We start from the raw sequence: 24603 nt of genomic DNA, 5'->3' as shown, positions 1-24603 counted from the left end.
TTATTAGTTGGGAATCAACAGCTCCTACTAACAATTCAAATCACACGCAAAGCACTATGCAAGCCTTAAAAAATACTATATACATGCTATCTATAATGACAATAATAATAGCTAATATTTGTTTAATGCTCTAAAATTGCAAGTACTTTACAAATATTTTATCCTCATGACAACTCTGAGAGGTAGATGCTATCATTATTCCTATTTGATAGTATGAGGAAACAGAGGCAAAGAAAAAGTGATTTTTGCCAAGGATCACACAACTGGTAAATATCTGAAACCAGATTCAAATTTGTCTTTCTAACTCCAGGTCCAGTGTTCTTGTACATATTTTTATTTTCATTTGTATCTATTGCACCCACTAAACAAACAGCAAAATTAAAATTTTAATAACAATTCACTATAAATTATTAATAATAATTCACTATTAATAACAAAATGAAATATACTAATTAAAATGTAAATAAAATTCACTATTAATAATAAAATGATAATAAAAACAGCACCTGATCTGCAACTTATGTTACTTATATAACTTAATCTCTTGTTAACAGCACTGTAAATTGCAGTGCTTAGGGCCACTACCTAGCATGTGTCTGAGGTAACATTTGAATTGAAATTTTCCAAGTTCCAAGTCCAGCATTCTATTCACTGTGCTACTTAATCACCTATGTTTAATACTGTCAACCTCTGCTTGGAAATGTATAGTTTACAAAACTGATAAGAGTTGTCCAGATCACAGATAAAAACATGCTACTTCTTCTCCAGGCCTCTAAATTCCAGAAACCAGATTAAAATCTAATTGGGAAATTTTAAACAATAAATAAAAAGTAAATTTATGTTTTTCTAAGTCAATATGCCTATATAGCGACCCATTTCTATTGGGTTTGTCATAACTGGTCTAGGATACTAGGTTGGATAGCCTTCCCAAGATCCCACAGATGGGATGATAGGTTAGAAAGATAGGTTTTAGAAAGGAAACTTGGAAACTGATTCTCAATCAATTATACTACTCTTATCTACCTTTAAGCAATCCAAATGAACAAATATTTTTTGTATTGTCAACCTCAAAACAAGGCCAACTGTACAAATGGTTATAAAAATTGAGACTTCCATTTGCAATAATATAATATCTCTAGCAATGGGATGATTTAGGGCAGCAATCTGTATAATCACATATCGACATTTTTGTCCTCCTTCTCTGTTCTTTTCTTAGCCTAAGTTAGCCTAGCTAATCTGTACTACCCTTCAGTATAACTTCATTTTCAGACAAATTAAAGAGCTATGTGGGGAGTAGTTGCAATTATTTAGAACTGAAAATTAGGAAGTAACATTAGCTGAAGTACAATTTATAAATTGACTAAAAAGGAAACAGGGCACTAAAAATGTCATTACAAAAAATAAATGGCACATTAAAACTGAATTAATTGCATGTCACTTAAAAGGGAACAAACTGCAAAATTAAAATCTTAATGAACAATTCATTGTTTGAAAGAGACATTTTTTTAAATGCTAATGGAACACAAAAAGAACAGCTGTCAAAAGTTTAAGAATCTTTTCCCTGTGGAGAAAAATATGCCCTCCTTTTTGCCCTCCGCGTATGATCTTGAGATGTACAAACGATTCAAAAGATCAGAAGACATTTCCATTATGAGACATTAAACAGTTCTAGATTTTCTGTGAGATGTATCATAAATCAGGGTGAATTCTAATTCAAAAGACACACTATCAAAATGAATATAAATACTATAGATATAGCAATTAAATAATGAAGTAGAGTGGACTGATGTTAATTATTTCTTAATTCATGCCCTTCAATGAAGATCTGACTTGTCATATTAATCATTTTATAAGAGGACCATTGTTATCTTTTACTTTCTCCTCTATACATTGCAGAATCCAGAATCCAGCTCCCTACCATCCTGAGATCATGTAAACAACACCACTGTCCTAGTGCACAGCTATTAACTGTAGATAAGTGAGCCCCAGTTCACCCCCATTGAATACACATGCCTACAGAGGATTCATGATTACTGGCAAGAAGAGGGGAAGAGCCTGTTGCTCTTTCCTATAACTAGCTTCTCTTGATAATATTTAGCAAGAAGCCTAGCTAGACTGTTAGCAAGGTGATTCTTTAGGGATAGGAAGGATTTGGAACAACTGGTACTAAAATGAAAAGCAAAACAAAACAAAAATACAAACAAAAAACCCAGCTCACATCTCATGTTGACAGTGGAAGTACCACATTTTGCAGATGAGGAAATAAGAGGCTCAGAGAACTTAATTGACTTGTCAAAGGTGACACATCTTACAAGTAGGTAAGTAAGAGTAGTAACTGGAGCTAGAAAAACTTTTCCCCCTCCACATCCCCAAAGACTCAGAATTTTGTGATTCTGTGATTGAGGAGAGAACTTAGATCTTATCTAGCACATCTAGATAAGATTATTTAGATTTAGATCATTTTCTTCAAGAGAAAACTGAGACCCAAAGAAATAAAGTGATTTACCCCCAAAACACACAGTAAATGACTGAGTCAGGTTTTATGACTATGAATTTATTTATACTCAGCCAGCCACGGACACAATACTCTCAGTTAAGTGAAGGATGTGTGAACGTATACTAATTCTCTGGCTACATGTTTTATTTTTCCTCCTTTCAAAGATGCTCTAGATATACATTTTACTCTGATTTCACCTACATAAAAATATTGGGGAAGAGGGGAAAATGAAGGAAAAAGGTTTGCTCAGTGAATTCTTACTAAATAAATTATAATGTAATGAAAAATGGGGACCATGCCAATACAGCCTTCTATTCAAGTCAATCATAAAAAGATTCCATTTGCCTTTGATTCCAACCGGGCTGAAATCTTTCCTTAGAAAGCACATACATTATCTCCTAATTTATATCTCCATTAGTTATGAAAGAGTGTAAATGCTAGTTTGAAGCTTAAATCTTAAAAAAAAAAAAAAGATTTTAGCAACTGGTCCCATCACTTCCTGGCAAAAGAGGGAGAAGAAATGAAAGCAGTATTAGCAGTGTTAGATTTTATACTTTGGGCTCAGAAACTCACTGCAGAAAGCAAATGCAGCTATGAAATTAAGACACTTGCAGGGGAAGCTAGATGGCTCAGTGGACAGAGCTTTGGTCCTGAAGTCAAAATGCTAAAGTTAGAGCTTAAATATATTGGCCACATAATGAGAAGATGAGACTCTTCTGGAAAAGTCTCAGATGTTTGGAAAGATTGAATGCAAAATGAAAAGGACATAGCAAAAAAAAAAAATGAAATAGTGTCATAAAAGCAATTAACTTGAACTTGAACAGCTTCAAGAGATAGCGCAGGACAGAAGAAGGTATGATACAACAGATGCCACAGTGGCAGACCATGATCCCAGAGTTGGATGTAGCTAAAAAACTGAATTATAAACTTATACTTCAGTTTTTGTATTTATATACCCAGTGGCTGACCCAAAAAAATGAAGGGAAAAAAAGGTGTTTTATTAAACATGTACTGAACTTTTGAATTCTTTCCAGAATGCTGTTTAGCACTTTTTAGGTCTTTAATAAATGTTGACTGTCTTTGTGGTTTAGTGGAAAGAGAAATGGTTTTGGAGACAGAGGGCTTGAGCGCTATGAGATCTTGAGCAATTCACTTAATTTCCCATGGCATCAGTTTGCTCATCTATAAAATGAGGGCATTCAACTAGATGACTCTTGACTTACCAGCTGTGAGACAAGCCATTTCTATCTTGGAGACACCATTTTCTTATTTTAGAAAATAACATAAGAGCCTGATAATTGTAAAGGTCCATTCTGACGCTAATATTTTATGAGCTCTTTGAAAGTATTACTGGATGATTTTTTTAAACACCAAGTAATGTGTTAGCAAAAGTGCTGGCATCTAAGCAGCTGCCCTTCAAGCATATTAGTGTTAACATGTAAAAGGGTTTGTCTTGCAATAAATAGCTTAAGGCTGAATGAATACTAAAACAACATCCCTGTTCACAGTCTAACCACAGGCCTCACCACTGTACTCCAGTTCCTCCTGTGGCTTTGAATGAAAGCAATCCAGTACAGTCCTGATTAAGAGGAGATCTGGAGAAAATATCTACATTTTTACTCACTGAACTCTTCAACACTGTTCCGTTTTCCAATATGAAAGCAACACTGTATCTTTAAATACAGAGGAAATATGAAAACAGAAAAGAAATCTGGATTTTTATCTGAGAGTCTAATTTGGCTTTATGAAAACAAGTAGTTTGAAGTTACCTGAGGGCAAGATAATGTAAGAGTGGCTAGGGCTCTGTTCATCATTACAACTCACTCATCATTATACTCACTCTCATAATCACAAATGTCACAACAGTTCCACCTTATTCAATGTATGCCATACAGGTTTGAAACTGAATCCTGAAGCTTATTCTTAAAAAGGAAAAAACCAAGTATCACCACTGAGTTATGTTTTTATGTAGATAAAATCATGCTCTGAATACAGTTTCTTGGGACAGCTTACTTAAACTGACCTGTCACTTTGGGAATATTAATATTCCATCAAATTAATAAGGTTTCACATTTTGAGATTATAATCAGCACAGCTGGCATTGCTGATGTGTTTGTCCTTAGTAGCCAAAGTAACAGAGTTCCAATAAATCAGAATTTCAGAACCTTGGAGAGAGAGAAACCTTTATTGAACTATAATTTTTTATTATTTTATTATTAAATTCCAGAGTTTCTGAAATTTATAATATCTCTTTGTTCTGCTTGATCAGAGCAGATAAAAGAAGTTATTGATGTGTAACATGTTATATACTCTATGAAGATGTTAGCAGTTTGGGAGGGAGGGCAATTTAATAAACAAGATATCATTGGTTTAAAAGGGGGAGAGGGGAGAGAGGGAGAACACTTCCTTTTGAATACAATGAAATACAGGTTAGAAAAAAATTCAGCTCACAAAGGAAGGCAGCAATGTTTGAGTTGGAGGGCAAAATGTATTTCCACATTAATTTTCAATATAGAGGTAACTCCTGCATCTCACAATGATCCTATTTTCTTGGTCAAAGAACTTCTAGAAGGCAATTCTAACTGAACTAACACCTAAATTCCTAAATTCTAACACCTAAGTTTTTAAGCCATAAGGAATAAAATGTTATTAACAAACAATAATACAAAAATCCAGGACCGGACTTCATAATTAATTTCCTCTTCTTAAGACTTAAGTCTGACAGAAAGCATAGAGTCATCCTTGAAGCTATGAAAATCTGGACTTCTTATAACACATACTATCTGTGTGGTATCTTTAAGATACTTAGCCTCTAACCTAGACTAGTAAGAAGAAAAGGGAAAAGGCATCTATAGGATGCCTTCTATGTACCAGTGACTGCTGAGCATTTTAAAAAATTATTTCATTTGAGATAGTAAGATAAATAGGAAGTTTCCTCATATAGGAATCCCCTACTCTAGCAAAATTACAGGTCTAGTTCTTATTCTTATTTAATATTTATTAAAGATAAAGTGGGATCCAAACCCTCAGACTAAAGTAGATAAAGTTCCCTATAACAGATATGCTTTTTTGGTTGTTTAGATAATACAAAACAAGATGGGGGATTAATACAGAAAACTCAGGGAGAAATGCTTCACTATCTCACTGATAAAATCAACTTTAACACCACTAATTAGAAAGCAGTTATTAATACTTCATCAAGGTGATCTGATAATCATTGATAAAATCAGAGATAAAACAGCACAACATTCCAGACTAATTATTTCTCCTCAGAAGATGGAAATGCCAACCTCACAATACTGTCTTATAAATACTTATAGATAGTCTTAAAAATACATCCGAAACTTACCTATATACTTTCAGTGACTTCATTTTTTAAAATATCTCGTGACTGGTGAACCAAGATATCAAGATATTCAAAACACTGATGGAACATGTAAGATAACATATCTGAAGCTAAAACCTTTCCATCAGCAATAAGCTTCAAAAAAATAAAAGATCCAGTTCTACCTGGATCCATGTTCAAATTCTACTTAGTCACTAAATAGCTGTGACTTTGAGCAAGTCACTTAATTCCATTTTGCCTCAAGTTTCCTCAGTTGTAAAATGGATTATAATAGCATCTACCTCCCGGGGTTGTGGTAAGGATCAAATGAGAGTTATTATTATTATTATTAGTTCAAAGAGACATCATTCATCAGAACCATAAAAACTGCATTTATAATAGTTTTTACTTTTGTTTATTTTACCAGGATTGGGGTGGCAATAAACTTCCCAAAATGTTCTTTCTCTCATACAGTCTCTCCAAATTTTGATAGGCTAAACACAACAGACCCTAGCAAACACCTAACTTACCATATTACACACACACACACACACACACACACACACACACACACACACACACACACATCTATCCCCAAGGTCATGTAAAAATTTCTTGGATGAAAAGGGGTTGTGAGTGGAAAAGTTTAAGAAGCCTTGATCACAACCCCTTAATTTTACAGATGAAGGAACTGAAATCAAGGAAGGTCAAAACCTTTACATCTTGTTAGGACCTGGCAGAATTTGTGCTCCACTAATATAACTTGAAAACCCATGATCATCCTGGGATGGATATAAACGTTTGAGTGGGATTTTAGTAAAGAAAATGATTAAACACACTACCCTTTGACAGACCTTCAGAAAAGGCTTGATCTGCATTAAAGGAGGGACAAGATTCATCTCCATCTCTCTGGAACTCCCATTATTTCTCAGAAAGGAAGTATTCCCATCCCTCTGGCTTCTCCCTTTGACTAATTCCTCCTGGAGCCTCATATTAAGGAGGCAGCCCAAATTCATCTGTTTTCAATCTTCCCCAAGGCTATACTGGTACTTCCAGAAAACTTCCTCTACCTAGCAGCTTTTCTGCTTCCTTTTTATATGTAGCCTTTTAGCATTATACTGCAATGTCCTTGGGGGATGGAATTTTTCTTTCTATTTGATTTATATTCCCAGCTCCTGGAACACAGTGATTAATAAATGTTGGTAGACCTGACCCAGGCCTAGGAAATCTTGAAGTATTGTCATTCAATCCCAACCTACAAGTCACTGATTGCTCCAGATCCTCACCTTTAATATAAATAGCTCTGGGGTTGACAGGATCAGGACATGAACTCCTGAGGAAGGAAGACAGCCAAGAACCATGGCAGACAGGGAATATGGAATGGGACTAACTGTAATTTTTAATAGCTTTTGCTTTTGTTTGTTTTTTAATCAGGATTGGGGTGGCAATAAACTTTACAAAAAGTTCTTTTCCCAAGACTGTTGATATTTGAAAATATAGGACTTTAACATATAAATAACAGAAGACAAATTGTCTCTCTTCAATATCTGCAAATAAAAAACACAATTTTAACTTTTCCCTGACCTTGTGGAGAGTGCAAGACATGAGAACTACCAAAGCCAAGATTACCACATACCTGCCAACATTAAAGCTCGGATGCATTCAATTCGACCTTGCATGGCCGCTTTCATCAGTGCTGTGTACCCAAATATATTCCTTCTTTCAAGGTCAAGACCAGGAAAATAGTTCAGCAAGTAGTTGGTGATGGTTATGTGCCCTGAAAAAAAAGTTGTACAGACACATATGTATGAATATATAAGCACTTTTCACCTAGACTGATCATTTCATCATGTAGGAAATCCCTGGTATAGAAATCCTCCCATATTTTCAATTGGCAATTTTTCTCTAACATAGTCAAGTTGCCTGGGAAACTTGATGATCCAGGATCACAGACCTATAATTTGTGTCAGAGGGAGGCCTCATTAGCTTTTCCTAACCAAATGCAGCTGTTTATCCAATATACCAAATATGCATGAGCATAAAAATAAGAAGGTTAAAGGGAGGGAAACAAAGGGAATGGAAGGGAAGCACAGGTAATCACTACATTATGTATAAAGTTAAGTGATAGCAATAAGTTCTCTCCTTCCCATCCACTAAAAATCACTTCAAGTGTTTGACAATTATAGTAAAAATATATTGATATATATACATATATATAATATTACAATTTAAGGGGTTTTTTCCTTTAATATTTTGAGTAATTATCTTCAATGTAAACACTGTCTAGGTAAGGAAATTCGACTAAGTAAAATAAGAGAAAAAGCAAAGAAAGAAGATTTTCCTTTTCTTTTTTTTTTTTAAATCACCTAGGATTCCTGTAATGGGCTGAGGCTTGAGTTGATGCACTGAGGTCCCAAGCACATGAGGCTAAATAGTAATTGGACCATACTCTATTAATAGATAAGCTTGGAGAAAGAATGGCCCCCACCCACTCTTTGTGCAAGTCCTGATGTGTTGTATAGGAAATGACGATTTTGGTGGGTGGAGGCAGGGGAGTGGAAAAGGAAGGGGAGGAGACTTCTGGGACTGCCATTGCCACGGCTGGCTCAGCTCACATCTCTCTCTGTTAGCTGATTTGTTTCTCTTCTTCTTTTTGCTTTTGCTGCTTTCGACTTTAAGAAAATAAGTTCCCTGTTTGTCTTATACTCACCTAAGTTCCTGGTCACTGGAGACTTCTTCAGTGAAAGTAGGGTCCTTGGTTCCCACGCTTGGGCTCTAACAAATCAGCTAACAGAGAGAGATGTGAACTGAGCCGGCCGTGGCAATGGCAGTCCCAGAAGTCTCTCCTCCCCTTCCTTTTCCACTTCCCTGCCTCCACCCACCAAAATCGTCATTTCCTATACAACACATCAGGACTTGCACAAAGAGTGGGTGGGGGCCATTCTCCAAGCTTATCTATTAATAGAGTATGGTCCAATTACTATTTAGCCTCATGTGCTTGGGACCTCAGTGCATCAACTCAAGCCTCAGCCCATTACGGATTCCTTCTCAATTTTATGACCCCCAGTCACATTCTGATAACATGGGGCTGTCTTGTGATCTTCAACAGACAGATAACTTAAAAACCTATCATTAAGAATTAGAGAGAATAAGCGAAAGAGCTCCAGGTGTTTCTTGAAATTGCCACAGTAGTGAATCTTCTAAATGCAGATATTTGACATCATCTGGGAATCAGCCTCTGATGCTGTCAAGTAACAGCATGAAATGTGGATACAAACAGGTACAAAAGTACAAATAAGCTTAAGGACAATTTCCAAATCACTGACCATTAAAAAAAGAAAACATTTTCACTACTGCAGTAAGAATTGACTAATGCACATATGTCAGAAATTCCTATTAACATCACTATAGCAAGGAACATCAAATTTAAGTGCATTGGGGGAGAAGTGAAGGAAAAGGCAAAGAAGAGAAATTCTGTGGGCTTATTCAAAGAATACCTTATCCAAATGCTTTGACAAAATGGCACCAAACAAAATCACCAGTTCCCTTCATCTCCAGGTTGCTATGAAGTTATTCCTAGTATATCAGAGTTTCTGTTCCTGCCTTACTCAGGAACAGGCTTTATCCCCTGGCAGTTCTAACCCCTTCCTGATTATAATCATCAGGTAAGTACCTAAGGACTGACACCCAGTAGGCAGCATGAAAGGTGACGCAGGGAAAGTTTGCCTTGCTTATTATTTATGGAAAGTCACTAATAACCAGGTCAGATGGGTGATTTTTCTTATGTGAAACTAGCAACAGAGCTGAATGATGCAGATCAACTAGGAGCTGATCACCTGGATTAAAAGCAGCACTGTGAGTGGTCTAAAGAAATCATGGTTGTTTATCATTTACATCATCACCTCATCTATCAGCCTTCCTTCAGAGAGTAGTAACAAATAAAATATGGGCAGCTCTGCAAGTGCTTACCTAAGTGATTACCTAAAATAATCATGTCATCCCAGGCCAACAGTCCAAAAACAAATTAATATTAGGTTATAGCCATGTGATTCACAGATCAAGACAAATATCTGGTTCCTTTTTGACTCATTTACATAACTCTCATTCGCCCCTACTCCCCTTTGGCTTGGCATTTATTTAGGATGGGTGTGAAAGTTGGGATGATAATGCAAGCTGTCAGGCGGCTGCAACAGCTTAATTGTGGCAAACTATAAAAGAATGCTCTTTGATCTCATTCTGTAGTCCAGTTGAATGCTTTGTGGTATGTGTGTCAGTTAAATTTGAGTAGGAACGTAACTGAAGCAGATTGCAATTCGTTCAGAGTCATTTTTTTTCCTATCTGAAATAGCGTATCCATTGCAATTTTCAGCAGGAGGTGTTTTGCACTGACCATGTCCTAAACACTTTGAAGAGGAGCGAAGAGAAAAAATTGAAAACCCACAAAGCAAACTGCCTGTTATACACAGTAGGCAATGTTCAAATTAGACTCTCTCTATCTTATGCTTCATTCGGGAGAATGGCCATGCAACCGATGAGTCCTGATTATGGGTTTGGCTTCTCAATGGTCCATGAAATTACTCAATGCTCCATGACATGTTCCACCCACATCAACTGGTGCTTTTTATTGCTCAGTTGATCTTGTTTCAGTCAAGTCAAGGATAGGCCTCTTCTGTGTACCAGGGAAAATCTCAGTGTTAAATTTTCTCTTTAAACATAATGACAAATGATCCATTTTCCCCTTTTTTCCTTTTGTAACCTACAAAAATATAGCTCTCTTTTATGCACTGGAACACTGAAATAAGACTATTCACTATAAAGTGAAAGACAAATCCATTTTCAATTTCATCTAGGGGGGTTCAGTTACTGAAACTCCCAAAGCACCTCATTATAAGCAATCTTACCTGTAAGGCATATTCACGGCATGGGCCCTAAGGATAGCTATATAATAAGACTCCAGAGTATTAGAAACCAATGAGTCATGGGGGCAATGAAGCTTCAACAGAACATCCTATATGAGATGAACTCATATCAATTAAGCACGCCCACAGAACAATGAAAGATTGTGCTTCAAGCTACTCTGGCCTAACTGTAGACATCTTCAAGTAATACTTAGCTTAGAGAAAGGAACAAAAGTTTTCATTGAAAGAAAAGCAAAGGGAAGTAGAATTCCCAAGACCTAGAAACCGCCCCCCCCTTTTTTTAATATCCATGATTTACTTTTATTTAAGGCAAAAAGAGCCTAAATCACACTAACTGTAAACGTACCTATCATATGTAAAGGAAAAACCTGGAAACTACCTTGCTTATTAAATATTCAAATGACAGTAATATTTAGACTAGATAGTAATACTCATTTCAATCAATACTTATTAAATGTGTTTGGTGCTGGGAATAAGGGGAAAAAAGAGGTGGGGGGGGGGTTACATTCTGTAGTCTGGAAAATAACATGTACCCACAGATATCTCTTCCCCCATTCCTTGAGATATTTTACTACTAGAATTTTGGAAATTATTTTTCCAGAGTTATATTTAACTCTTTTTCCAATTCAACGGTTACTTATTATTAAATAATACTGTGTACAGAGAACTATGCTACATTTGGCTAAGAAATTGTCTCACAAAATTTATGTTCCAAGTAGCAGGATTATTATGATTGACCTATGATTGAGGCACTAATTCCTCCTTCTAAAATCATGTAAGGTTTAGGGGAAATCCTAAATGAATTTTAGAAGTGTTCTTTTTCCTCCCTCCATTCTCTATTTTATCAAATAAATCATTATTATAGAAGAACTTTAAGCTAGGCCATGGTTACCAGGCAACAAAAAGCCTTCAGGGACTTCGCCAATCCAACGTGTCCATGAAAGGGTAGAAAACTGGTGGAAAGGAATTGGACTTGTGAATCCAGTGGTAGAGAGACCTCAAATGAGGGAACTCCCTTTTCTAATTAACTATAAAGTTAAATGCCTTCCTTAGGGTCAGGTAGCCAATATGTCCCAGAGAAGGTATTTGACTAGTTTTCCTGACCCTAAGCCCACCTCTCTATCCATGCTGTCTTGTATCTGTGTCTATGTCTATTGTTGACAATAATTCAATAAGGTAATGCTATCTAGACATTCAGTGAATTAGTCTACGTTCAGTACATACATAAACATGAAAGTTGTCAGTAAGCTACAAAATACTAAACAATGGAATTAACTTACTACAATTACTATCTTATATCATATCACAATGTTGCCATTTTTAGCACTAGTATTATTTCTGTAGAGCAGGCTATCCTATTGAACAAAACATTTTACAAGCTGAACTCTACCCATTGAGCAATGCATGTAAAAAGCTTATTTTTTCTGATCAGAAATATGCCTATGAGATGCCAAATGTTGACTAATTAAGGAGCTTTTTGCTAAGAGTTGTTTCATTGCCATTTTCTCATCTTATAGGTATATAAGTGGGGCTTTTCATTGTCATAACCTGAATGCTCAAATTTCATTAATGATAACTAAGATTACATGAGCTTTTTTATCCATCACATCACTATATTAAAGCTATGCTCAATTAAAGCCCTGAGATGATTTTTGACATGGTCTACTAGTCTTTAATCATATTCTTATAAAAATTAATGATCTTCCTCATTTCTATTTTGCATACAAAACAGCTTTTACCTATTTGCTTCAATGTTGGCTCTCAATCACATAATATGGTAAATGCTTACCTTAGATTATTCACTATATCAAGGTGAACATCAAAAATTAATCTATATTCTTCCTACTATTACCTAACATTTATATAGTACTTACTCTGTGCCAGCCTTTGTGCTAAATGCTTTTAAATTATATCATTTGATCTTCCCAACAACTCTGAGAGACAGGTGCCATTATCTCCATTTTACAGATGAGGAAACTGAGGCAGGATTTTCCTGACTCCTTGCCCAATGCTCTAGCTGCTTCTATTATCCTACAATCTCTATTTTTATGGCAATATCAAATCAACAAATATGTATTAAATACTAACAATGTTCCAGATGCTGCACTAAAGATTGGAAATATGAATACAAGCAGAAAGAAAGACAGTCCCTCCCCTTGAAGTGCTTTCATTCTAGGAGAAGACAACACACACAAGGAAGTTAAGGTACATCTAAAAAAGGAAAAGGTTGAAGGTACCAAAGCATAACCCAGAGAGAAATGAAGACATGAGTGGTTTCAACTTTAAGATTATGGGAAGAGACCTTCAATCAGAAGGAGAGCCTGGAGGTAGGGAAGGCCCTTACAAGTAGGTGGTCTAGACGTGGGCTCTGTGTTATAGTAGAGAGAGCCTGGAGAGTCAAGAAAGGAAGCCCAACAATAAGAGTTGAGAAAGAGATTAAAGGAATAAGAATAGGCAATGAGGAAACCAAATTATCACTCTTTGCTGATGATATGGTGGTATACTTAGAGAACCCCAGAGATTCTATTCAAAAGTTATTAGAAACAATTCACACCTTTAGCAAAGTTGCAAGATATAAAATAAACCCACAAAAATCATCAGCATTCTTATATATCACTAACAAAATCCAACAGTCAGAGTTACAAAGAGAAATTCCATTTAAAGTAACTACTGATTGTATAAATTATTTAGGAATCTATCTGCCAAGGAAAAATCAGGAACTATATAAGCAAAACTACAAAACGCTTTCCACACAAATTAAGTCTGATTTTTCCAACTGGAAAAATATTAAATGCTCTTGGATTGGGCGAATAAAGATGACAATACTACCTAAAATAATTATTTATTTAGTGCTATACCAATCAGACTCCCAAAAAACTATTTTAATGACCTAGAAAATAATAACAACAAAGTTCATATGGAAAACAAAAGGTCAAGGAGAAATTAAGCCCAAAAAGCATGACAAAAGCCAGGTGGACTAAGATTTGGGGAGGGAAGGGAGCCTAAGGACAGGTAAGGGAAAAATCATGCTTTCACCTTCCTGAACACACTGGATTGCACAGCCAAACTCTTGCATTGTCTGCTTCAGCAACATAAAATCATGTTATTCAGGCTGATTTCATTTTTAAAGATTTGTTAGGTACCAACAAAATGTAATATATTTAACTAAAGATATGGTGGGAGTAGGGGAGGTATGGAGAATAAAAAACAGAGGCAAGAACACAGCTAACTTTTAAAAATCAAGGTCCCAGAACTCAATGTATATTCTCTTGCTCCTAATTTTTCAGGAGGCAGCTCAGCAGTATAACAGCTGTAGTCTAGAAGATCTAAGTTCAACTCCAGTCTCAGATATTAGCTGTGTTCCCTAATTTCCTCATCTGTAAAAAAGGGTGACAATAAGACCCACCGGGATGGATATGACAAATCTTAAAAGCCTTCTATTAATACTATCTTATTATTTTGCATAAGTGATAGTGATGTTACATTGGCATCCTATACACATTCAGAAGTCTATCCCAATAAAAATAAGCACTAACTACTTGTAATGTACCAAGATAGGTGACAGTTATATAAATTAACTTGCCATCTCTATATTTCTTAACCTACAACATCTTTCTCGGGTCCTCAGTACACTCCAATAGAATATTAGCTCCTCTAGGAGAGGGACAATTTTTTTTCCATTTGTGCACCAAAAGCTGACCACAGTTCAACTTGCTGCCATTATTTTTGTCTCTGAGACAATGGCCAATTAGTAATTAAGGTTTGGTTGAATTATTGAAGGTTTCTTCCATGGCATATATGCTTTAGATGCTCTTTAATGTTTTTCATTACTTGAAGAGAATAGTGATCGTATAGATAAATACATCATATATGCTTTCAGATTCAAAAATATGTACAGCCTAGTGCTATTAGAAGAAGAATGTAATGTTGTATAATTCAGGTTCTTAAAATCTGTATTCTGAATCTGGGTGCTAAATCTGTACTTCTCCTAACTAAGCCAGTAGAGGGAACTGTAGACTTTACTAATGAAACATTAACTCAAGTACAGAGGATTATATAATCCACTTACCCTAAAAAGCACAAGACAGAATACAGGAAAAGTCTTCACTAAGAATTTTATAGCTATAGTGGCAAATGGGAAAATAGATATGAGGGGTATCTTGGAAGTAAGCAATCTTATAGAATGGTGAACAGGAATACACTGAGAGACATCCATTAACTCCAGACAAAATTTTGAAGAGGTTCATGAAAGCTAGGGCCAATATAAAAAGTCAGTCAAGGATAAGGGATCTTACAAGATCTATCTGTACAACTTGAAAAAAACCATAAATGTCATTTCTTATTCAAAGATAAAAATAAAACACAGACAATATTGAATAAAGGAAGAATAGATCCCAGAACCAAGAAGGTACTATAAATGAAAAACACACGACAAGTGTTCCATTGCTACAAAAATCCCCTTAGATATAATGTGTAATGCAGTACGGGATATGCTACACAACCCAATAAGTCCCAGTTTTTCTGTCATGTATGTAAAAATAGATCAATATTTTGAGTTGATTAAGCAAAGGGATCCAGATGCTATAGTTTTTATATACTGTTTATATACAGTAAAAACCATTGTTTTCAGGTGAATCCATTTTATGTAGTAAAACCTTTTCACTAAACAAAAATTGTATCTTTTGATTTACCTAAAAATAGTGGCTACTTTATTTTCTTCTGTGGAAACATCACTTCTTAATGTCAGCACAACAGTCTTTTTTATAACTTTTCCATTCTGGGAATTCTCCTGCTTGCATTCCTTTTTTTAACATTCATTTTAAAAACTTTTGAGTTCCAGTCTCCCCAATCCACTGCACACCAAAAATGCAAGCAATTCAAAATTGGTTATTCATGTGTAATCACACAAAACATTTCCTTAATTGTTATGTTGTGGGAGGGGGAAAAAAAAACCTTCAAGAAAAACAAAGACTAAATGAGATGAGCAGAACCAGGAGATCATTATACATTTCGACAACGATATTGTATGAGGATGTATTCTGATGGAAGTTGATTTCTATGACAAAGAGACCTAACTGAGTTTCAATGGATAAATGATGGACAGAAACAGCTACACCCAAAGAAGGAACACTGGGAAACGAATGTGAACTATTTGAATTTTTGATTTTCTTCCCGAGTTATTTTTACCTTCTGAATCCAATTCTACCTGTGCAACAGGAGAACTGTTCGGTTCTGCAAATATGTATTGTATCTAGGATATACTGCAACATATTTAACATATATAGGACTGCTTGCCATCTTGGGGGAGAGGGGGGAAGGGTGGAGGGAGAGAGGGGAAAAAAGCAAAACATAAGCGAGTGCAAGGGATAATGTTGTAAAAAATTACCCTGGCATGGATTCTGTCAATACAAAGTTATTATTAAATAAAATAAAATTTAAATTAAAAAAAAAAAAACAAAGAAAATTTTAGAATGTGTTTTAATCTGTATTTAGATACAATTCTTTCTCTGAGAACAGACAGCATTTTTCATCATAAGTCCCAAGTTGTCTTGGATCATTTTATTCCTGAGAATTATGTTATTCACAGCTGATAATCTAACAATATAGCTATTACATTTGACTTTGTATCATCTCATGGATGTCTTTCCAGGTTCTTTTGAGAGCATCCTGTTCATTTCTTATAGCATAATAGTATTCCATCACAATTACACATTTATACACACTTATTTAATTCAGTAATTTATTCAACTTATTCAGTCACTCCCCAATTGTTAGACATCCCCTCAATTTCTAATTCTTTTACTTCCAGAAAAGAGCTATTGTAAGTATTTTTTGTAGATATAAGTGTCTTTCCTTTTTGCTTTTTATCTCTTTTGGGACACTGGTACTAAGTTAAACTACTTTATAATCCTTCAAGCATAGTTCCAAATTGTTCTACATAACATAACTCAACCAAAGATGCATTATTATCTCAATTTTCTCACATATTCTCCCAAATCCAAAATGTTTGTCATTTTCCTTTTCTGCCCTATTGACCTATCTAATAGGTAAGTAGTAACACTAATAATTCATTGTTACTAACTCATAATACTAAGTTAGAACATTTTTTAATATGGCTATAGATAGCTATGATTAGTTCATCCAAAAACTGGTCATATCATTTGACCACTTATCAGTTGGGAAATGTCTCCTATTTTTATAAATTTGACTCAGTTTGAAAATTTTGTTTCAAATGTTCTTCACAATTATTCCTGCAAATTGAATTTCCTGCCTTCTTACTCTCCTTTCACCCTGTCCATCCTGCTTCTTACTACTCCCTGCCCTCCTCATATCCCTTTCCCTTCCTACTTTGCTATAGGGTAAGACAGATTTCTGTACTCAATTGAGTGTATGTTATTCCCTCTTTGACCAATTCTGATGAGAGTAAGGTTCACTCAATCTTCCTCATTTCTTTGGCACTTTAAAAATCTTTTCTTGGGATTGTGATAATTTACCCTACTATACCTCTCTCTCCTTCTAGTACATTTCTTTTACCCCTTAATTTTACCTGTATAAATATCACTGCTTCATACTCAACTAATACCCATGCCCTCTGTCTCTCTATTCCCTCTGCCATGAAAATGAAATCCTTCTAACTGTCCTAATAATGAGAAAGTCATGAGTTACAAGTATCTACCATCTTCACATATAAAAATGCCAACAGTCCAACCTCATTAAGTCCTTTTCTGTTTTGTCTTTTTTATGGAGTTATAGGGTCTGATATTTTAAAGCCAAACTTTCTATTCAGCTTTGGTCTTTTCATCAAAAATGTTTCAAAGTTTTTTTCCACTAAATATCCATTTTTCCCTCTGAAGAATTATAACTCAGTTTTGCTGGGTAGGTAGGTGATTCTTGGTTGTAATCCTAACTTATTGCTCTCTGGAATATCATATTCTAAGCCCTTAATATAAAAGCTGCTAAATCTTGCATTATTCTGAATGTGGCTTCAATATATCTGAATTATTTCTTTCTGGATGCTTGCAGTATTTTCTTCTTGACCTAAAAGTCAGAATTGGTGAGAATATTTCTGGTGAGTTAGTTGGTGGATTTCTATTCAATTTCTATTTTACCCTCTGATTCTAGAACATGAAGACACTTTTCTTTAATAATTCGTTGAAAGATGATGTCTAGGCTCTTTTTGGGGGGAAGGAAGGGGGAGAATCAGATTTCAGATAGATCAACTTTTTTAATTTTCTCTCCTGGATTTTCCAGTTAAGTTCATTTCTCAAAGTCATTAGCATCCCTTTACTCGAGTATTACTTTTTAAGGAATTATTTTTCTCAGGAAGCTTTTGTACCACCTTTTCTATTTGGCCAATTTTGCATTCTCCTCAATTTTTTTGCATTTCCTTTTGAACCACTCTCAAATTCCCTTTCTCTTACTTGATTTTGAAAATCCCTATTAAGCTTTTCCATGGTCTGAGACCATTTCATTTCATATTTTTCTTGGAGGCTTCTGATTTAAGCTTTGACTGTTATTTTCTTCTGAGTGTATGTTTTGATCTTCCTTGTCACCAGTCATTTTTTATGATCACAATTTTTTTCTGTTTGCTCATTTTCTAGCCTATTACTTTACTTTTTAACTCTTTAAAATAGGACTCATCGACCAGATTGAAGAGTACACTGCCTCAAACTTTAGGAATTTTGTGCAGCTATTTTTAAAGAGACTTTTACGGTGGTATAATTTATGCCTCTTCTAGCCTATGCTTTGGTCTGTGAATGCCTACAAGAATTATTTTCTGCCTTGGAACTTTGACTAGCCCTTGTGCTAGTGCCACTCAGCACTGTAATCCAGCAAAGCTAGCTAAGAGACCTCAGTAATTTCCTTCTGACCAACTGTTTGACGCTTTTACTCTCTAGGCTGAGAGCTCTAGAAGCCACCGTTACACAGATGTTTCACTGACTCCCAAGGCCTGCACCAGACCATCCTCATCTTGTTGTAACAGACTTTTTCTGCCAACCTGAGTTGGAAAATTGTTTCACACTGTCTTTTGGTGGCTTCAGCTATTGTAGAATTTGTTCAGAGACATTATTTTAAAGTATTTGGAAGAAATCACTCATGTTTATTACTTACTGCATATATCTCCAAGAACCAATATAACTTTGCAATGCCAATAGTTTTGCAATCACTGACAATTTCTTGATCATTTTCTGTCTCAAAACCCTTTTGGTCACTTTAAAAAATGATTTGTGTGAAGCTCTTTCAACTTCATTCAAATAATCTTCAAAAGGCTGAATTTTATTATTTCTCTGATTTGGAGGCTCACAAATATCTAGTCTTTGATCTCAGCTCTGACTACTGAACTTTAGATAAAGAAACATCATTACATTAATTACATGCTTCCATTAAATATCTCCTAATCTGCAATGGTGTTAAGTCTTTCAGAATTAACTTCTTGAACCATTTCTTTACTTTCAGAACAGTATTACAGTTTGGTCTTATTCACAAATTAACCAACTATATTCAAGCTATAATCCTAGCATTACAATTACCAATACTTTCAGATATGTTTATCATACTTGATACTTCAAGAGCAATTTCATGGTTTGCTAATGTTCTTATAAGAGATCCCATACTTTCCTTCTAGAAGATAAATTTAGTTTGATCTTCAGATAAAAAAAAAGACTATTTACTTCAACCTAAATTTGTATAAGAGGACTCAGGGACAGAAAGCTTACTTTTCTGGGCTGTTTCCTTATCATGCTGAGCCTTGTTTTTGCTATCTGTATTATCCAGTTCATCTTCTTCATCTAAATTCCATGTGTCTGGTTGGTGAGGACAGGTAGTTCTTCAATGGGTGAAACAAGTTTTATAGCTGATGGTAGACTTCGATATTGTAAAGCTATCCCAATTCACTAAGCAAAAACAGCAAGCTATTGAAAAGATCATCTTGTTCTCTCCCTATCAGAGGAATCATAAATGGATTTATAATGAGATCCATGCATCCAGCCAGATAGTAGTTCTAGTACAAACAATTTAGTACACATGAGGGGACCATGATCTGTCCTGACCATGAATTATTCAGTCAAGATAGAATTTATATGCTCTTATCTCTTTTAGAGTAAAGCTGACATGTGAGATTTATAAGTTAGCTTACCACATACATAAGCAAGAACTTTTTGATGACTAACATGCTTCTGAAATATACTTAAAATTTAAGCAAAGCATACAAAGTAAAAAAGCACTTGAGAAAACATGATTAAGAACCTTAGTGTTCTGAGGTTTGCCAGACTCCTGGTGGAAAACTGATAGAACATATTGAGTTTCACTGCATGACTGAGCCCAAGTGAATATGTCCCAGCCTGTCTTGCCACACTGCACATCAAACTTGGGCTTTACATAGCATTGGGGGGTGGGGATGGGGAGAGAAGAAGCTAATGTCCAATAAATATTTCCTACCTCCCCAAACCACATGTTACTGCCTCAAAGTGCATAAATTCTATAAAAATTTTTGTCATTGAATTGATGTCCTATTTTTTATGTAAAAGACTTTTTTTTATTTTTTCATGATCAAAATACCATTAAGCCATTTTCATGACAGAGTTTATGCTGACCAGTATAATTTCTTGATGACTATACAACAGTAGAATATTGTGTCAAAATTCTTTTTCATGATATAGTTGGCAAGAATCTTAAGATAATCTAAGTCAACTCCTTCATTTTAAAGGAAGAGAAATGTAAGAAAAACTGAGGTTACAGAAAGAGCTGATTTAAATCCAAGTATTCTTATTCTTTCTAAGTGTCTGCTGGGGAAAAAAAAGTCTCTATTTCAGCCAAGATCAATATCAAAAAGAAGGGAAAACCAAACCCAATAAACGCATTTAAAAATATAATTTCTGAACTCACCACGATTAAATATAAACTATCAGAAAATGGGTGGATAGCCCTAAATCCTTCAGGAATAAAATCAAACAAAAAGAAATGCATTTCCTAGGACATTCTATAGATTGGCAATTTTCTTCATAAAGTTCAGCATTCACATAACTATAAAGACATTGCTAAGGAAAAAAAGTGACAATGTTATTTACTAACAAAATGGTAAACAAGATGGCATTCCTTTCCAGGAATAGATCAAGCAAGCACCCATGAAACATCTATTAATGATTAAATGGCAAAAATAAGTAATATATGTACCTATGTATATTATGTGCATACATATGTATGTATCTTCTGATTTAAGGTGGAAGTCTTTTCTTATGTATAAGTCTTATAAGAAAGTCTACTTTCTTATCAAAAGTGGAACTTTATCAAAAATTACATTAAACATTAAATTTACTAGCCATATAAATATTAAGATAACCTATCTTAAAAATATTCCTGGCAAAACTTTAAAGGCAAAACCATTGCCTTACAATTAATCATATATATAGATCCTCAGCTAATAAGCAGACACTAAAGATGAGGAGATTATTAGCCAATGAGAAAAAACCCTATAATTACCTTCACTGCAATGAAACTAATTAAATATCCACATTTGTATTACAAGTTGTTAACAGTTGTAGCAATCTTTAAAAGCAGAAAATAGTCCCTAATTTTATTTTGTGGCAAAAAAGTGTTGCTTTAAAAATCATAGTAATAAGAAACTGAGAAACTGAGCTGGAAAAGTTAGTATTTCAGCATACCATTTCTGATTAATGAAGGAAGCATACCATAAACGTATCAGAAGGTCCTTGGCATTCATTTACAAAAAGGGAACAACTACTATATATATACATTTGATAATCTAAGTGAAATGGAAAAATATCTACAAAAATATAGTTTGTCCCATTTTAGAAAAAGAAATAGAACAAGGTATTGATCAACCCCCTAAGAAAAATCTCCAGGGTCAGATAGATTTACATGTAAATTCTACCAAACGTTTAAAGAACAATTAGTTCCAATATTATATAAAAAGGCCAATAGCTGATATCACATCCTCTTTACTATATATACTATTAGCATTTCTGAAATCATAAAAAATCAGTAAGGTAAATAGCACTTATTTTGGAGTTAGAAGGAAGGAAATGAGCATTTTTAAGAACAGCATATCAAGCAATATACCAATGAATAAATCCTTTATTAATTGCACATATTTATCATATACTGGATCACTAGGAGAGGGGGTGTCAAGAAGGGAGGAAAAAATTAGAACACAAGGTTTTGCAAGAGTGAAATGAGCAGAACCAGGAGATCATTATATATGGCAACAAGAAGACTATATGATGATCAATTCTGATGGACGTGGCCCTCTTCAACAATGAGCAGATTCAAACCAGTTCCACTGGCTCAGTGATGAAGAGAGCCGTCCATACTCAGAAAGAGGACTGTGAGAACTTAGTGTGGAAAACAACATAGCATCTTCACTTTTTCTGTTGTTGTTTACTTGTATTCTGTTTTCCTTCTCAGGGTTTTTTGTTTTCCTTCTTTACCTGATTCTTCTTGTGCAGCAAGATAACTCTATAAATATGTATATATACATATTGGATTTAACATATATTTTAACATATTTAACATGTATGAGACTATCTGCCATCTAAGGAAGGTGGTGGGGGGAAGGAGGGGAAAATTTGGAACAAAGTTTTGCAAGGATCAAAGCTAAAATTTACCCATGCATATGTTTTGTAACTAAAAAGCTTTAATAAAATTAAAAGGCAGTATTTTTTTAAAAAAAGAAAAAATTATCCACATATATTTTGAAAATAAAAAGCTTTAATTAAAAAGAATCTAGAAAACAAAAAATAAATCCTTTTTTAATAAAGGGTTTCTTTACCACTCACTACCATATTGACCTAGGAAAAGCTGACTGACCTCTTCCTTTCTTAGACAACCTACTTCATAAATTTTCTGTGGTGATCAAATGAGATAATGTCTATGAATCAGTCATAAATTAGTGACCAATATGTTCTAGAAACTATGCTAAGTGTTAGGAATACAATGAAAGGCAAGAATGTCTACTCAAAGAGTTCAGTTTAATGGCAAAGACAACATGCAAACTACTAAGACCTATCCAAATACAGCTATATAAAGCTTAAATTGAAGAAAATCAAGAAAGGGAAGATGCTATTAAGGAGGATAAATAAAGGCTTCTTGAAGAGTATACAATTTAGGTGTAGTTTAATGAAAACCAGAAGTCAGGAGACGGTCCAGGTAGCCAAGAAAAAAACCTGCAATGTAGAGGTGAAATGATCTATTCCAGAGAAAACAAGGTGGCAGGTGTTACTGGAACACAGATATAAAGGTTGGGATAGAAAAGAGAGTTGGAGAAGTTAAAGAAAGAAAAAACAAAACACACTAAAGGGCCAGGTTGTGAAAGGCTTTGGACAACAAACAGCACTTTGTAAATTGTACAACACTATAAATGAAAGCTATTATACACTGGGCAAGAGAATAAAAAGAATGTCAAACCTTCAGATCTTCTGGAACAAATAATTGGGAAATAAAAACAAATTATGAAGTAACATGTAAAGTCATATAAAAGAACATGTTAACAAGATCAAGATCAAGTGACGTAACATAAAATGACAGATAATGAAAAATGTGAATAACTAGTACAAGGATCCCAATCACATTAAAAATAAAATGGTCCAAAAGATCAAAACTTCTATGATCTTCACTTTCCCAATTGTGACATTTCAAAGTCCATATTAAAGATAAAGACATAATTCCTTGAGTGATACTACAATACAGAAATTTCTGAAGATTTAAGAAACCTCTTCTTCCATTCTATTTTGCGTGCATTTTTTTTAGCATTTAAGTTCAAATTTTAAAATGTATTTTTAAAATAAATTATAAGAAGAAAGGCAATGTGGTACTAAAAAATATTAGCCTTAGAGTAAGGAGTGCTCTATTTTGGTCTTTGCTTTGGAACTTAACTAAGCTATGTGGCGTTAGCCAAATTATTTCACCTAGAATTAGAAGACCAGGGTTCAGATATCCTCTCTGATACCTTCTTGAGCAAGTCAATTCACCACACTATTTTTCAATTAATTCTTTGCAAAAGTCATACATGCCTTAATCATGGAACAGAAGTGATCCTGGTCAAAGGATATGAACAGACAATTTTCAGATGAAAAAATTAAAATATTTTCTAGTCATATGGGAGAAAAAAAAAAGCTCTAAATCACTATTGATTAAAGAAATGTAAATTAAGACAACTCTGCCGTATCATTATGTATCTGCCTAAGATGACAGGAAAACATAATGATAAATGTTAGAGGAGATATGGGAAAACTAAGACACTAATACGTTATTGGTAAAATTGTGAAGTGATCCAACTATTCTGAAGAGCAATTTGGAATTAGAAAATATCTTAATAAATACATGGAAAGGTGTGGTCTAGAAACAGAAAGACACAAAACCAAAACTAAAATACCCCTAAGCTTAGGAAATTTACAAAATATAAAAGAAAATCTGAGAAAGATTGGGACAATTTTTTTTTAAGGATGCTGAAATGGCTTGGGGGAGGGGGAAAACATATATGAATCTCCCCCATATATGAACGTATATGAATCTCCCCATCACTATCACCCTTACCTATTCCTTCTTGATCACTCTTGGCCTTTGCCTCCCTCCTCATACATGTGATTTTTTTCCCCACTTAGTACCCATCTTTTTGATCTATTTTTCATACTATCCAAATTTTATTCTTGCTTATCCAGCATGTAAAGTCTCACATGGAACAGAAGTTTATGCAATGTTTTAATTTAACTTAATTGGTCATATGCTTAATAAAATCATAGGATCCTAGAGACGGAACTCCAGAAATAAAGATTTAATGAGAACAAGTAAAAAAAAAGTATGTGTCAAATGAAAAAAGGCAAGTCACTTAACTTTTGAGTTTCAAT

At 34.5% G+C, this 24603-nt stretch overlaps 1 protein-coding gene across 1 annotated transcript in view; it reads right to left on the bottom strand.

The window, feature by feature from the left end:
- The window catches only part of ANKRD33B (ankyrin repeat domain 33B), a 98930-nt gene that overhangs the window by 9036 nt on the left and 65291 nt on the right, over positions 1-24603 (bottom strand). Inside the window, 1 exon segment of the mRNA XM_051969852.1 lies at positions 7459-7599. Coding sequence (XP_051825812.1) covers positions 7459-7599 — 141 coding nt within the window.

The sequence above is a fragment of the Antechinus flavipes genome, chromosome 1 (assembly GCF_016432865.1).
Source record: "Antechinus flavipes isolate AdamAnt ecotype Samford, QLD, Australia chromosome 1, AdamAnt_v2, whole genome shotgun sequence".
NCBI lineage: Eukaryota > Metazoa > Chordata > Mammalia > Dasyuromorphia > Dasyuridae > Antechinus > Antechinus flavipes.
This window is presented reverse-complemented; position numbering and strand designations above follow the sequence as displayed.